The sequence below is a fragment of the Triturus cristatus genome, chromosome 2_1 (assembly GCF_964204655.1).
Source record: "Triturus cristatus chromosome 2_1, aTriCri1.1, whole genome shotgun sequence".
In the NCBI taxonomy this organism is placed as follows: Eukaryota; Metazoa; Chordata; class Amphibia; order Caudata; family Salamandridae; genus Triturus; species Triturus cristatus.
In genome coordinates, this window is record NC_140581.1 from 897,497,135 (window position 1) to 897,514,672 (window position 17,538).

Consider the following 17,538-nt stretch of genomic DNA (forward strand, 5'->3'; position numbering starts at 1 on the left):
AGCCTGGGAGTGTCCCGGAGTGCACAACTACTGGGATCAAGTTTTCAACGCATTAGACCAAATGACAATGCTATCATTAGACCGCACTCCGTTGGTCGCCTTACTAGGCTATACTGCGCTCATTGCTAAACCATATCGCAGATACACCGCGACTGCCTTGTTGATGGCTAAGCGGCGTGTTGCCTGTAGGTGGGGCAGGGGCCGAGCGCGGAAATTCACGGATTGGCTCACTGACTTAATATATTGCCAGGAACAATTGACGAATTACGCAGAACTGCTCCGCCTGGCCTCGCGAGCAAGAGATATTTGGGACCCTCTTAGGAATTACCTTCTCACACACCCAGTGGATGTTCCCAGATGCCCCCCCAGCGATACTGGAGTCATAGATATACTATTGCTCAGAAACCGCGCGCGCCGTGCTCTATATACCCCAGACTACCATCTCACTCTCCCTCCCCGATCTTCCTTCTCCCCCCCCCACCCCCCTCCCCCCCGACATACCAAGAAAAATGACCCATAGAGCATGTACTGGCATTGTGGCACCGATGTTTAGATAATTGTTTCAGTCCGCCCTTATGCCATGTGAAGATACCAATGATGTCACCAATATTTAATATTCTAAACATTGATGTGCTGTCTAATGTGAACGGAAGAAGAGCAACAAAGACATTCTTAACTTGTGAGACATTTCCTTATGCCATGAAACACTTCCTAGAGGAGGAGACAACATCTGTATAATGATCACAGTGTGCGAATTACTGTATAAACAAATAGTAATTGTATTATTTCTTAAGATATGAAAATCAATAAACACAGTTAAAAAAAAAAAAAAAAGGATCTCTGGTAAACTGGATGGGCTGTACAAACCCCCAAGGGAGACATTTAGCGGCACATCCCCTTCCCTCCTTATTTCCATCAAAATATCTGCATCAATGTCTCCTCACATTCTTCGTGCTTTTCTCACTATCATCTTCTAGTCATACTGCACATATTCCTTGAATCTCCCTGGACACCTTCCCCGAAATCCCTTCCTTAGAGGATCACCCTGCATGTGTTTCAGTCAGCTCTTAAAAGACGCCTTTTTCGGCTACTGGGCTGGAATGGGTGACAATCTATCCTTTACTGTGCTCCAATATCCAGCCGACGACCCCCCAACAACCAGGTCTCTTAATGTAAATAAACTATTGTAATAAACAGAATGATAGTCCGTTCGTTGTTGGTAACTTCAAGTATATTTATTGAAGATTGAAGTTACAGGTATTTAAGTATATAAATAGCGAGCCCCACCAGGAGCAGCCTGTATGCTGCTCAGCCCATAGACCAACTGACTCAAACCATTCCAACATTCTAACTTCAACATTCTAACACACACACACATCCTGGCTGAGCAGCATACTACAACATCTCCCTTCTTTACAATGAGAAGGGAGAAACTCTAAAAGGTATAACAAAAGTCACGGTAAAAGAATTAAGCGAAAACATGGCAAGATATGAAAATTGAAAGAAAACGCCAAGAGAAAATAGTGAGTGGGAAGGAACAATAAGGATCACAGGAGGCACGAAAGACGACTCAACCACCCATCTCCCTTTCTCCCATGAAAACAACCGATACACACCCACAACAAAAACAATAAGTGACTCAGGTACAAAGATCATGAAAGCTGGCCGGGCCGACACGAAGGAAGTACAAGAGTACGATCAAGAGCGTGAAGAAGAAAACAAGGAGAGTAAAACGCACAACGTAACGCAATAAAAACAATTTACGAGTACAGGCATGAGATGACCACAATAAAAAGATGTGGGGACACACCACATAACACAGTAGAACGTGTGCATAAGATGTGGATATACCACATTAAATAGATATGGGGACACACCACACAAAATAGATGTGGGGACGCACCACATAAAACAGTAGAACAAGTGCATAAGATGTGGATGTACCACATTAAACAAGGTAAGTAAAAAGTAGATGTGGGAACGCCACATGACACAATACAATAATTTGTGCACAAGATGTGGGGACGCACCCCATAAAACAGTAGAACGTGTGCATAAGATGTGGATGTACCACATTAAATAAGGTAAGTAAAAAGTAGATGTGGGAACGCCACATGACACAATACAATAATTTGCGCACAAGATGTGGGGACGCACCCCATAAAACAGTAGAACGTGTGCATAAGATGTGGATGTACCACATAAAAAATAGATATGGGGACACACCACACAAAATAGATGTGGGGACGCACCACATAAAACAGTAGAACAAGTGCATAAGATGTGGATATACCACATTAAATAGATATGGGGACACACCACATAAAAATATATAAATATGCTGGTGGGTGTCAGACGCGTCGGTCCGTTCTTCTTCCTCGTCGCCAAATGAAGTAAGAGAGGATACGAAATTCTTCTTTGGAAGTATTTATTGTACAGGTCAATGACACCCACAGCCCGGCGCTCCCGCTGCGTACCAGGATCTCCAGCAACTGACTAACGTTGAAGGAATCCTGGCACGCATCGTTCGCAGCCAGACTGTAGAACCACAGTTAAATGAATACGAGCTCTCGCGCACTAGTGCACGAGAGCATGTACGCACATACCTCATACTACAACTATATAGCTAGCAATGTAATATTTTTAATGCCATTAGTCAGGCTTCACCACCACATACATATCTTTCAATCCACCATTGATCTTGTGTACGGAATTGAATTCCTGTTCAAAATTCTCAGTTTAATAAACACATATCAATTATTCAAAAAGGCACTTCACATACAACAGATTAGCCACAAAATTAGAGCATGATGATTGCAATGAAATACTAAACCTATATACGTAATACAGGACCAATCAATGCACAAAACGTGAGAAAATACAGAGTAGGAAAGGCAGATATTAGGATGCTATGGCGGCAAGGCAAAGGAGTCTTCAAAGGAATATAATAAAATCATATGATCAAGTAGAAGAAAAATGATGAGTACCTTAACTCGCCTTTGCATATCTTCTTCTACATCTTTCAGCATACCTAAAACACCATATAAGATTTCCATTAATAACTCAACAAAACATTATAGCTTCAAACTGAGAATCTAATCTAGAATTATTTCTGTACCTGTTACTCGAAGATCAGTCACGCTGTTAGCCATCTTAAAACCATAGGTCATCGACTGAAAATCCTCCTGCAAAAATGTGAACACAAAAATAAGGGAAAGTGTTTCTTTTCAATAACACACGTTGCGCCTGGACACTCAAAGCAGTGACATTTGGGGAAAACACAATCTAGTACCACAAATGAATGGGGGATACTATATGCAGATGCATGATAGAGCACCAATCTTAAACTAGGTTTTAGTCACAAAACGCGATCAGACGTAAAACAATAACATTTGCACACATCTGAGCAGGGGTAAACATGTACATTGGTTAGTTTTGCACTGTGTCAACCTGTCATCCTGCGGCCAGTTGGCAGCACTGAAAAGTGGGAGATACGTGACTATTGGGGGGGGGGGGGGGGGGGGATTATTGTAATTGACATATGGGCCTTCAAATCACCTGCCAATGTTTCAGCTGGAGTCCTGGGGAAGACATGCATAACATGGCCTCTCACCCGACCCAAAAAGTAAAAAATAAAAAAAAAAGATATCTGGACTCCTGCCACCCGCTCCCACCACTCTACGCGTCTTCCCTTCCCTCTCCTCCAGAAGCTGTGCTCTCTGGATTCCAGTGCTGCTCTGACAAGAGGCCCCACAGCAGCCTAGAATTCCTTTATGACGTTGCAACAGTGGGTAACAGGTTTTGTTAGCCCCTGTTCCCACGTCACAACGGTGAATTATTGGATTTATAATTGAGTTACTCACGCTAATGGCTCTCTATGCGAGCCATGCATAACAGAATAGTTCTGCATGAACATTCCAAACAAAACCCTCCCCCATACATTGTTTAGAACTACATTTGCTATTGCAAGTCTAAATTCCTTATGTGATATGTATAACCACTTCCAATAACTAACATCAATATACAATATGTTGCTTATTTTTAGTAGCAAGCCAATACCGATAAGTGGTAATTTTTATTTGTTGTGGTGACTGGTTCTAAAGGTGCACATGAATATTGTTTATGTGGGCTACATCAGCTAATCTTTAAACTTTCCTGGGACGTGTAATCTTGTTTGTGATCTTCTGAAAAATATTCTAAGTACATCCTTCTACACTTTTTCAGCCAGACCACCATGAGCTGTTTTATTTCCCCTGACATCAAACACTACAGCTGCTTCTTTTCCACACCATTCACTCATCCTAATTAAATTCCTACCTATGGTCACGTTCTTTTGGTACGTAATACATCGTTTCTCCTTTACAAATGTTCAGTGTATTCTTAATCTTCACCATCTGACCCACTGCAATAGTCATTCTCTTCGCGCTTCACTTTTTGCCAATTTGTTTTTAATACACATCGAGTTTTCGTTTGATAAATATCTCAGTTTCTTTGAAGTCCATACAATCATTTATTCCATCTCCGCCTCTGGCTAATTAGATCCTCTGCTTTCTTCCTCTCAATATTTCAAAAGTGGAACGACCCGTCATATTGGGTTTAGTTCTCTGAGACTACAATATTTGATTTATGAAATCTATACATTGTTTTCGATGTGTCACTGCCAACTAAATACATTTTGTGCGGACCTAATTTACCCTTTCTACTAACCTACTGGCTCTTGGGTTCTTCTGTGTCTGATATGTAGACCTTTCAAATACTTTCCCATTTCAGGGGAACAAAACTGACTGCCATTATCTGACGTTCTTCTGGATACAACCTTACTAAGGACCCCTTTCTACTGACCTGAATTTGGGGATCAGCACCTCATTTACCAATTCCACTTTAAACCATTTTGAAAAATAGTCAATTATTACTACCGCAAATCTACTTTGTATTCCCAACAAGTCCACGGAGCCAATAAAAGTTATCTCAACATTTGCCCATGACATCGAAATGATACAAGCTGCAATAGGGGTGAACATGTTCAGTGCAGGCCCTCATGTTCTTGCAGTTGATAACTCGGCCTCTCTTTTCACATATGACCATTTTTTACAAGAGTATCAGGACATCCCGGTCACATATCTTGTCATCGTTACCCTTAGTTTTTTCACCGTCATTCACCTATAGAACATGATCACTCCAGCCCTTCACCGGCTACTACCCCTTTTTCACTCCTTACATTGCATGGTTGTCACTCATTTCGGCATTCCAACTCTTACCCTGCATTTCCCTTTTCCCTTTTCCTTCCTATCTTTTTCCAATTTTTTCCGCAGGCAATTACTCAGGCATGTAACCTAATGTCCTGATGATGATCCTGCAATTCTATGTATGGGATCGAAACGTCATTGTCTCCTCGACACCCTAACACAATCATAGTTATCATTTCAAATATGTTAACGGTGTCTCCCTTCATAGCATTTGAGCCCACCTCCCCCGATCTACTTAGCAGTGGTTCTCAACTCAGTATTTTACTCTTTGATTCTATACATCCTCCAAAACCGCCTCTACATAATTCTGACTGCAACCTATCCTTGTATTTTTCCCACTTTGTACCTATATCACATTCCTCATTTACTTTTATTCTTATCATTCTACAAATTGTTTGTTCCTCCTTGCAAGATATTCCACCAATAATTTGTATTCTTCAAGAGGTAACATACTGAGCTGTAATTCCCACATATAATCGGAAATGTCTAGCTGCCCCAAAAAGTCCCATTTTCTCCCTCTCAATTTCAGAGCAATGTCTCTCAGTTTTATTTATTGAGCAAGACATGAGAGCTATTATGAACTCCTCCACAATTTGCATCTAGCTCAATACAGCTCCCAATCCATAGGCACCTGCGTCAGCGTAAGCACAGGTTCGCATTTCAAATCAAACATAGCTATTGGTGGGGAATTTTTTTTTACCTCCTTTTATACATTTTGTAACTCCCTTTGACAATCATTCAACCATACAAATATTTTTACCTTTCTTCAATAATGCCTGCATTGTTTTAATCTTGTTGTACTTAACAAATTACAATGATAAATGTAAAATATAATTCAATTTATCTGAATTTTTGCCTTAAATAGTATTTGTTAGATGGCATCAGAGCATTCTGAATGAATATTGAATTTATAAAGCGCAAACTGTCACTCCCACAGGAGCATCCTGGCGCTGAGTGGTAAAAGCTAGGATTCATGACACGCAAATGACTAGAGAGAAAGGGAAGAGAAAGAATCATCAAATTAGTGCGTAACAGTGAATTCGAGGCAGCGAAGATCCAAGCCTTCAGCTGTGATCTAAAAATGGATTCAGATTCAATGAATCTCAAGCTGCTGGGGAGCGCATTCCAAGCCTTGGTCGCTAAGACAGCAAAGGATTTGCCTCCTCTGGTTTTGACTCTGAAAGTAGGGAGCTTAGAAAATTGGCAGATGGAAGACCTCAAGTTCAAATTGGTGGTGTAGTGGGTGAATATGGAAGTTAGATATTTTGGACCTAGCACTCTGTAGGTTCTGAATGTGAACAGAAGAATTAAAAAAAAAAAAAACCTCTCATGCACTGCCTTTGAGAGCCACTGAGGCCGATGATCATCAAGGCAGTTTCAACACAAGCTTGGCAGCCGCATGTTGTACCACCTGCAATTTCTGAATAGTTTGTTTGGTGGCACCTGCATACAAACTATTGCAGTAGTTCAATCTGGATATTAATAATGCAAAGGCCACTGTCTTTCTTGCTGCAAGTGGAAGGTAATCAAAATGGTATCAATAAACCTAACTTTGGGTCTTATTCCTTTTCGATCAATGACATGACCTAACCACATCTCACTGACCACCATAATGTTGCACTTTTCTACTTTAACCTTCAAGTCCTTTTCCTGTAAAATGTCTTACACCTTGCTCACCTTGTCTTCATGTTCCCCTTCAGTATGCGCATGAACCAGAACACCGTCTTGAAAACGGCATATGCCTACCATACCACATGGCTTCCCCCATCGTCGTTACTGCTTCACTAATGATTGGAAGGGGATGTCCATCTATGCAGATGGCATTCTTTGAATCTTGCAGTTCTACACACACTCACAGACTGGTATGGGTGCCATCCAATATGAGGATCCTATCTCTTTTATGATACGAACTGTCATGCAATTTCTGGATCTTAATTTTAACCTGTTCTCTCGACAGTTAGCATATGCTTTTTGACTTAGTGTACTTTTGGTAAAGCACCCCTTTGTAAAATGATTTTATATTTAAAAGTTTTCAGTTTACCTAACCCATCTGTGAATACAGATGGCTATCTTTGTCCGCCCTCCCCCCTTCAGTCCCCTCCCCCCCCACCCCCGAAAAAAAATGAACAATTTCTGCAGTGGATTGGACTATCATTATTTCTTCTTTGGCACTTCGTCTCAGTTACATTCTTAACGCTGCCTGGAGAATCTAACCTAAAATAGGAGCATCTGTTTTTTGCAACATGTACTCTGCTATTAACTTTCCTGCCCTTAAATGCAATTTCCATCACAAAAACCATTGTATTTCAATCCTTTCTCCTCCATAACCTCGTGAACTTATTTAACACTTTTACTTGTTTTCTCTTTTCTAAAAATCAATCAATCTTGACTATTTTGGGGGGGAGGAGCCTAGCGCTTGACCAAGATGGCCGCGTGAGCTTAGAGCTCCCGAGACCCTCGCGCCCTCCGTCGACTATCCTGTCTCTAATCCTGATGGTATGCATGGCACCGTGTTGCTGAGTTGTCAGGGAGGCGATTGATGCTACCCGCGGTCGGATCGCCCATCGGGAACCGGACTTACGACTGGCGGAAGATTGCGGCCTAACTCCCGGGGATGCCAGGGGCTAGAGTTGGCAGGATGCCCGACTCCTAGTTGATCAACAACGGCCTGGCGAGGTGTGAACTGTCGGACGGAGGTCCTCGCTCTTTCACTTTCGATTTCGTTCCCTTTGTCTGCCCGGACACTGTAGAGCTCTGGGTGGCTTTATTACCCCAAGGACGCTCGGCGGGCTACACTGGCAGCACAAGGCAGACCTGCTCACTCCTTATTCCTCTCTCTGAGAGGGAACAGTCTTAACTGCACTGGACTGCCTGGAGTCCATTATGTCGGGCAAAGCAGAAGGGGATCGGCTGAAGACTAAGTCCACCAGGCGGGGAACGTATTCCCAAGTCAACAGTATGGACCGCTACGCCCTCCTGAAAGCATCGCCGAGTGGATCGAGCCAGGCGCCGGATGCCCAGAAGGAGGATTCGCCTGGGACACCGGAGCTCTCCCTACAGGACGTCATGGGCGCGCTCGACGGGATGCAGACCTCGATGGGGAGACAGTTCGAGGCCCTGGCGCATAAGGTGGATGCCATCCTGGTGGATGTCAATCTGATCCGCTCGGACCTGGGCAAGACGAACGAACGCGTTAAGAACCTGGACCACAAGACCACGGGCCTCGCTGATGATGTTGCGGATCTGCAGACCGAGGTTCGGAAGCTGAGGGCCGAGAGTGACCTCGCCGCCCGCCGGCTGGAGGACTTCGAGAGCCGGGCCAGGCGCAACAACGTGCGCGTCATCGGGGTCCCGGAGTCCTCGGATGAGGCTTCGGCGGACCTGCTTGTGGAGGATTTGGTCCTCAATCATTTGAAGCCTAAGGGCCTTGGAAAGTTTTTTGCGGTGGAAAGGGCCCATAGGGTGCCGGGCGGGCGGCCCAAGGCGGGTGCCCCGCCGCGGCCGATTGTCGCCCGGCTCTTCCATTTTCGAGATCGGGACGCTATCCTGCAAGCTTCGAGGGTGACGGGCCCAGTCCCCTTCCAGAATGCGTCGGTGAATTTTTATCCGGACTTCACCCAGCAGGTGCAGAGACAGAGACAGAGCTTCCTGGGGGTGAAGCGGAGACTTCGGGAACTGGATCTGAAGTATGCCATGCTTTTCCCTGCCAAACTACGGGTGGTGCATGAAGATCGGACATTCTTTTTTGACTCTCCTGTTATGGCCGACGAACGGCTGGACGCTTTGCCCCGGCGACGGACGGGGGACGACACAGCCGAGCATGGAGACAGTGGCCGGGATGGACAGGGCTGATATCTCAGAGCCGGCCTGACTTGATTTGACCATACTTGAAGATTTGAACAGAGTGCAGTAACTGTGGAGGGTTGCGGGAGGACGAGGGGTGCTCTTTTCCTCCCTTAGGGTACTTTTTGTAGATTTTTTGTTTTTGTAGGGCGACAGGCACACTGCAAGTTGGGGGGGCTTTGTAAGCTGCAGCAGGGGTGCAGGGTGGGGGGAGTTTTTGGGATTTTGAGTTTGTTGTTGGGGGGTTTATTTCTGCAAGGCATGATGATTATCCTCAGGGCTGTTCCATGGTGGCTCCTCGGGTGTGGGGTGGGCCTCTTTCCGTTTGAGGATGGGGGGTAGAGGCTTAAGTGTTATAAGCTGGAATGTTAATGGTTTGGGGGATCGCATCAAGAGGGGGATTGTTTTGCAATTTTTGAAACGCTCAATGCCAGATGTTGTCCTGCTGCAGGAGACGCATCTCATAGGTAATACGTGCTATGCCTTGAATAGGAAGGGGTATAAATTCATTGCACACTCGGGATTCTCTTCTGGGTCCAGGGGTGTGGGCATCCTCGTTAGAGCATCGTTGCCTTTTGAGGTGGACTCCACCATTGTTGACGATAGGGGGAGGTTTGTGGCGGTGGCGGGGCGGTGGGAAGGAAGGACTTTGGTTTTGGTTTCGGTTTATGTCCCGCCGGCCCTGCAGGCCTCCACATTTGCTGAACTGGGCAGGGCTTTGCTGACTCTCCCGGGGGGAACGCTGGTAGTGGGAGGGGATTTCAACGCTGTGGGCTCCGGACTGTTGGATAGATACCCGCCCAGGGACACAGGGGGGGCTCAGAAATGGCTTCCAGACTTCCTGTATACGTTTGGTCTGATAGACTGCTGGAGGCTCCGGCACCCCACACAGAGTCAATACACGTTTCACTCCGGGGCGCATGGTAGCCTCTCCAGGATTGATTACCTGCTCACTCTGGCCGCACATGCCTCGTTGATATCCGAGGCGAGGCACATGGCACGCGGTATCTCTGACCACTCGCCAGTGTGGATCCGGCTGGATCTAGGTCGGGAGGGAGGAGGGAGGGAGGGTGGCCCCCATCAACCCATGGTATTTCCGAGACCCCAAGATGCGCAGCGCCCTGGTAAAGAAGGTAGATAATTACTTTAAGGACAATCTGGGAACCGTAGACTCGGCGGTGTCGCTGTGGGAAGCTTTTAAGACCGTGCTTCGGGGGGAAGCCCTCTCCCTGGTGGTGGCTGCCAAGAATCGGAGGGATGGCGAGGTGCGGCAGGTGGAGGAGGAGATCGCGGCCCTTGAGGGGGCTATGGAGGAGGAGGAGGTTACAGAGTCCTCACTGCATGAGCTTTGCTTGAAGCAGGCGGAGTATAGGGACCTGGTGACGAACGGCGCTAAGACCCTCAGTAGGGAACAACAGGGCCGCCTGTATGACGTGGGTGATAAGGCAGGGAAACTCCTGGCGTGGTTGGACAGGAAAGAACGGGTCAATAGAGTGGTGCCAGAGTTGGCGGGAGAGTGGGGAGAGGCGATTGTGGAACCTGAGGGGATTGTGAATTGTTTCGCGGAGTATTTTCGTAGGGTTTATTCCTCTGTGTCGGACAGGCCGCCCGAGGACTCGTCTGATCTCCTCCGTGATATCGAGTTGCCCTGCCTCTCTGACATAGATAGGGACGATTTGGATGGTGACATAACGGTTGACGAGGTGGCGGGGGCGATTCGCGCGTTAAACTCGGGTAAGGCCTCTGGACCGAATGGACTGCCGATCGACCTGTACAAACTGTTCCCGGATAGGGTCGCCCCTCACCTGCGCGCCATGTTTTTGGAGGCGCGGGGGGATGGGATCCTTCCGTTGGATCAGCGGCTGGCGTCGATCGTGGTCATACATAAAGAGGGTAAACCCCGAGATAGGTGCGCCTCCTATCGGCCCATTTCACTCCTCAACGCTGAGCCGAAAATTCTGGCCAAACTCCTGGCTACCCGTTTGATTAGGGTACTTGGCGATTTGGTCCACCCGGATCAATCTGGCTTCATCCCGCATCGAAACACAGCATTAAACCTTAGGCGTCTTCATGGCGTCATCGCCAGGGCGGGCACGCTGCGTGAACCGGCTATTGTGGCATCTCTTGATGCCACGATGGCCTTTGACACGGTGGAGTGGGCATACTTATGGGCCGTGCTGGCCAAGTTTGGTTTCGGTCGCGATTTTGTGAGTTGGGTTCGGTTGCTGTACGAGGGGCCACTAGCGAATGTTGTGGTGAATGGTCGGGCATCTACTCCGTTTCAGCTTGGTAGGGGTACTCGGCAGGGTTGCCCCCTGTCGCCTCTGTTGTTCGCCCTCGCCCTTGAACCGTTGGCTGCGTGGATACGTTGGCACTCGGATATACGGGGCCTTCGGTGGTCGCCTGATCACGAGGACCGTATTTCGCTTTATGCCGATGATATCCTGCTGTATCTTGCCTCACCTAAGAAGTCACTTATAGTGGTCTGTGACGTACTCGCATCGTTCGGTAGGAACTCGGGGCTTGTGATTAATTGGGGCAAATCGTACTTGTACGTTCTTAGTGGCGAGGTCCCACCGATCCCTAGAACATGTTCGATACAGGTTGCCCAGCAGGGTTTCGTGTATTTGGGGATTTTTATATCCATGGATCCTGCTGTGCGCTATGAGAGGAATCTGCTCCCCCCCTTGGCACGCTTGAGGCGAGATGTTGAAGGTTGGCGGAGGCTGCCGCTCTCCCTTGTTGGGCGTGCGGCCCTGTTCAAAATGATGTCTCTTCCCCGCTTCCTCTACGCCCTCCAGAACACCTTGGACTGGGTACCGGCCAAATACTTTCGGGAGGTCGAAGGCCTCCAACGGACGTTGCTGTGGGATGGGCGGCCGCGAATAGCTATTTCAAAGTTGACGCTCCCATGGTACGATGGGGGCATTGCGCTCCCCGACATCCGACGGTACTATTGGGCCACGCAGCTGAGCGCGATCAACCATGGGTTTTATGGCCCTGCCCTCAGCCCTGGGTATGCCATGGATAGGTGGCTGCTGCGTGGCGGCAACTACTACAGGGCGTTGTATTCGCGGTCCTTAGACTCGTCCCTCACGGGGCCCACAGGTGTGGCGGTGCGTGTATGGAAGATGGCGACTGACTCGTTGGGCTGGAAGGATAGGCTCACCCTCGCTACCCCATTGTTTGAATCGGAAAGATTGGGAAGACTCTGGCATACGAAGGGCTTTGATAAGTGGGACCTGATAGGTATATCCAAGGTGGGAGATGTGCTGCATAAGGGGAGGGTGAAGTCCTTCGAGGAGTTGCAGACTGAGTATGAGCTAGGGCCCTCAGAGTATTTCAGGTATATCCAGCTGCGTCACGCCCTCCGATCAGTCCTCGTGGAGGGTGAGAAGGTGCCGGAGTCCTCTCCCCTTGAGGACCGAGTCCTTGATGGTCACATGCCCGAGAGCACGATCTCGCTCATATATAAGAAGTTGATTAACGTCCGGGCAGACATGCTTTTGGGGCTGAGAGAACAGTGGACTAGGGATGGCCTTGAGTTGGATAATGAGGACTGGCAGTCAGCGGTTTCTTCGCCTAAGGAGGTTGCGATCCCGTCGCGTCTGAGGCTGGTGCAGCCTAAAATACTGCACCGGGTGTATGTGACGGGGCCAAGGCTGGTCCACATGGGATTCTCGGAGGACGGCCTGTGCAGACGGGGATGTGGTATGGTGGGTACTTTCCTGCACATCATTTGGGAATGTGGTGTTATTGTTGAGTTCTGGAGGAGAGTCCATGCAGTTATGGGGGAGGTGACGGGCACTGCGGTACAGCCGGAGGCGCGGTGTTGCCTCCTGAACGTCTGGGGGCCCACTGACCTCGATGAGGCGCAGACCCAATGGGTGACTCTGGGTAACATGGTAGCTAAAAGGGATATCGCGCGATTGTGGGGCTCCTCGGGACCCCCTACACTGACCGCGTGGAAGGAGAACATGGACTGGAGCATGTTTAGGGAGAAGACGGTCTACTGCTCTAGAGGTCGCCCCCGGAAGTGGCATGCCATCTGGGGGCGGTGGAACCAATACAGGGGGGGAATATGTCTTGCCCCTGATCTGGAACCTCCCGAGGAACAGCTTTCCCCCTGACCTACTTTCCAGCACAGTTTGGTTTTAGGAACCGTTTTGGGCCTCTGCTGTCCCCCTTCTTACTCCGTACACAGTCTTGTAACTAGTAGATGAGTGGGGTCCGGCCTCCCCTGGGGGCTTTCGCCATGGGCTTTCAATGTCCTTGCCTTGCTGGGGTTTGTTGTGAGTTTTTTCTGTGTTTACTTAAAATTGGACCTTTGCATTACTCTTTGAACTGTATTGGGGACACATCACTGTATCCAACTCTCTATGCTGCCGAACCTTCGGGCTGTCGGCTGAATAGCTGTGTCCTGAATTTTGAAATAAAGGTTTTCAAAAAAAAAAAAAAAAAATCTTGACTATTTTGGTGTAACAATATATAATATCTTTCTCCTGAAGCCACCAACACCTCAAATTAGACCTTATCGATTGACATTGTACATTTTGGACCTTATATCAGTTTTATCAGTTTTCTACTATAGCCATAATATTCCATCATTTTAGTATTCTTGTCATTTACACTCTGCATCTTACCTTGATTTACACTTAATACATAGAAATTATTCTCATATACTTCTCAATTATCATAATTTCCACATTCAGATCTGGCTTGTTTTTTTTAATTAATACCTTTACAAATGCTGGCATAACAGACTATTTTTTTTTACATCTCATTCACGTAGTGTTTCTTTTATCATCTGCAAAATGATTTTGGTTTCCACAACTAATTTAATGGCTTTGTCCATTGATCTACTGTTTTTTTAGGTCTCGCCTGACCCAGCGCATGCGCTGGTCTGGCGAGACTTATTGAGAGGGCTCCAAAAAGTGCTACCAGGCCAGCCTAGAGCTACAGTGCATGTGCGCGAGCGCGCGCTTTACCGCGATTACTTTCACTTTCGCGGCCCCACGGCCGCTTTGATGTTTGATCGTGATCGCGAGCGCGATCACTTTCGGTCCCCACGGCCGCTTTGCATAGCCAATAGGTCTCGCTTTTGGGACCTTATAAGTATTTAGTTATGCAACTGTTGCATAGCTAAACACTTATAAGGTCCCAATGGCGAGACCTATTGGCTATGCCAGTGCTTGTTTTAATTACTACCACCCTGTCTATCCTACTTTTCTTGCAATTTGACACATTATTTTTTAACTAATTGCACATATGGCTTCAGCTTCACCCATTTCCTCATCTTTCTGGGAACTTACAACTCTAATCTCTTCATGTTTTTTTCATTTATAATCTTTACACATTTAGATGTTAAATCTTCACCCCTTACTTTGTCTAGTGCCTCTAGTATTGTAGGGTTATGTTCACACCACTCTTTGTCTTGTATGCCTTTATTTGATGTCTGCATCATTAGATCACAACTGCACTCGTCATGCTTTTCTGTAAATGCACAATTAACCAAAAGAGCTCTCAAACTTGTTTGTTGTTTAGAGTTTATTATGTTCTTAAATCACATCATTTGTAGATCCAAAATAGTTGTTTAATCTTTTAAGTGTCTTGACATATAAAGATAAGCTCATAATTATGGAAGGGTATAACACACTCTAAAAACCTCTTTTCACCAACATTATAATAAGGTTGCTTATTTTTTTATCATCTGCTTCAGAAGCCAGCATGAACACTATAAAGGCATCAATCCATTCCTCCCATGGAATTTTATGTTCACATGAATATGGAAAAAAAAGCAGTTGGGGTAGCCATCTGAGATATGTTTCTACTTGTGTAACTTACTGAAATAAAAATAGTCAACACTGTCAGCTTCATAACAAAATTTATTAAAATAATCAATGAAAACAATGAATGAAATCAGCACTGCCAAGCTTGTAATGTTGTTGTGAGTCTGTAGGCTGAGTTGAAACTATGCATGTACATATTTTTTTTAAGAAGTAAAAGTCTTATCTTTCTTTTTATTTTTTCATACTTATGTATTTATTTTTTATTGTTTTCCCTTTAACTAAAATGCACCAAGAAATGCCAGGTAAATACGCTGTATGGCATATTCAATCATAGCAATGAGTGCCCACATGTTTCTCTACCTTTTTAGGGGTCGCCTGAGCCAGCGCATGTGCTGCGTGGCGAGACTTTTAGTAAGTGCGCTTCTGAAAATGCTGCCATGTCCTAGAGCTTGCGGTTGCGCGCGCGATCAGGCGCCATCTGGCTTTCCACCCTTACACTCGCAGCAGCTTTCAGCGCTGGCGATTACATTCACTTTCGTGCTAGAGGCAGTCAGAGGAAAATGATGTCATGCCCTTGAAGGACGCAGTAAATTATGGCACGCCTAATGACCACCACATTTAACATGACCACCTCACTTGAAAGAGCAGCCAGTAATGAGTTAAGGGTTTGTGTACATCAGCACACAGTAGTGTAACCGCACTCCCGGCTTCTGTGCCGGCAGCATTTATCATCCTAATTTCTCCTTAGCATCTCAAATTGTTTCTGCGGTTGGGACACACACCATGCTTCTGCAGGACGGCAGCGGCCCCGGTGATTAATGTGCCCTTTGCCCCCCTAACCACCAGCCAGAGATCAAGAATTCGAGAAACAGTCCCATACAATTAGCGGGCTGTTAACAGCAGTCAGGCCATTGTTTTCCCCCTTCAGCTTGACGCACCCTCCAGTCGGTGCAAACTATGTGCAGTGTCTACAGCATTCACGCTAATGATGGCGCCCTGTTCATCGTCAGGATAAGAGCGTCCGTGTCTGTCTCCTCCGTTCCTGGTTCACATTGCATAATGCAATAATCATATTCACAGATGAGTATATATAATGCGGCCCATCAATAACTGGCTTAAGAGCCAGCACTGGGCTGTTTCAGATTTATGCGAAAAGATAAGCCCCTTTATGCATGTCCTGGTTTCTCTTTTGGTCTCACATTCTCCCGTTTTCACTCTCACATACCCCTTTCCCCATCAACAGTTCCTTCCTTCTCCCTCTTCTTTCTCCTGTTCCCTTCTTCCCTTTCCCGTTTTTTCTTCCCTCCGCTTCTAGCCTCTACAGTCCATTCCTTGCTCCTCTGTCTCCTCGTTCCCTGTCATGTTCCCTCATTCAACACCTGCTGCCTCTCGGTGTTTTGAAGTGTCATTTTGTCGGTATAAGCGCTATTCCTCCCATGAGGGGAGAGGATGTGGCGTAACAGCCAGAGCTGCCGACTTTTTAGTTGGAGCAGCAGGTTCGAGTCTCGGCGCCTCATACTGTGATTCTGGGCAAATCACTTCATGTCCCCACGCCTACCAACAATGAATATGCCCTTGGGTAATATAATTGGTGCTAATGTAAAGCGCTTCAATACATTAGGGTTGAGTTCGCGCTATCTAAAACTACAGAAAACAAGCATTGGCATAGCCAATAGGTCTCGCCTTTAGGACCTTATAAGTGTTTAGCCATGCAACAGTTAATGTTGTTGCACCAAGGATATTGTGCTGCATAAGTAAATACTTATAAGGTCCCAAAGGCGAGACCTATTGGCTATGCCAATGCTTGTTTTAACGTGTCGTTTGCTAGCCTCCAGATGCTGTCTGGTATTCCATGTAGTAGCACAGAAAGTGTTAATTTGCGTCATACATTTGTCTTTATGAAGGGAATGCCTAGTGCTACACGAAGGCAGTCATTAGGTCATATGGAACGGCACACTCGGACTGTCCTACCAAGGTAGCTCAGTGGGTGTGCTTATGCATCGTCTCATAAATTCTGTGCACTCTTTGGAGCCAAGCCACTGCTCCAAATGCCAAACCAATGCACCTGATATTAAACTCTTATGAAAATTATGGTTGCGCTGTTGTAACATGGGTTGATTATTCCAGCACTGCAGCATTACACAGTGCTTGCCTTCCAAACCCAAAGTTAATAAGTTGAATAAGTTAAATTAGGTAAGTGTTTATGCCACCCAACAGTTATAACAAGTAAACTTTACTCAGAATGCATATTAACCTGTAATATTGTAGATTTGGGTTCCGTGGGGTCATCAAATCGTTGCCATGTGTTCTAACCCATATCTTAGCAAAGAGCCCTTGCACCAGTGTCAGATGTAGATAGGTGTGTTTATTTACGAACAGGTACCAATTCAGAGCAGCCGACTGGACCATTCTTCATATACCAACTGTCCAGATTCTAAAAGTTTCTAAACAATATACAACATAACAGTTCTGTATGAACATTTCCTGCAACAGAAATGTTAACATGTTGCTATTTTTTGGCGAGATGAGTCACAGAGAATAAAAAGTACAAAGCAAAAGGGGTAGATCCGCCTCTGCAGTACTCAGTAAAAGGGAAAAAGACAAAGTAAAAGTATTTGCATTGCCTACATAGGAGAGAAAGGATAGGCCTAACCTCTGCA

At 46.3% G+C, this 17,538-nt stretch overlaps 1 protein-coding gene across 4 annotated transcripts in view; it reads right to left on the bottom strand.

The window, feature by feature from the left end:
* The window catches only part of NAA35 (N-alpha-acetyltransferase 35, NatC auxiliary subunit), a 478,604-nt gene that overhangs the window by 310,500 nt on the left and 150,566 nt on the right, over positions 1 to 17,538 (bottom strand). For all 4 annotated transcript variants that reach the window (XM_085633095.1, XM_085633094.1, XM_085633092.1 and 1 more), the window contains exons 7-8: positions 3,119 to 3,185; positions 2,988 to 3,031 (exon numbers count right to left, since the gene is read on the bottom strand). In XM_085633095.1, coding sequence (XP_085489221.1) covers positions 2,988 to 3,031; positions 3,119 to 3,185 — 111 coding nt within the window. The remainder of the gene's footprint in view (positions 1 to 2,987; positions 3,032 to 3,118; positions 3,186 to 17,538) is intronic.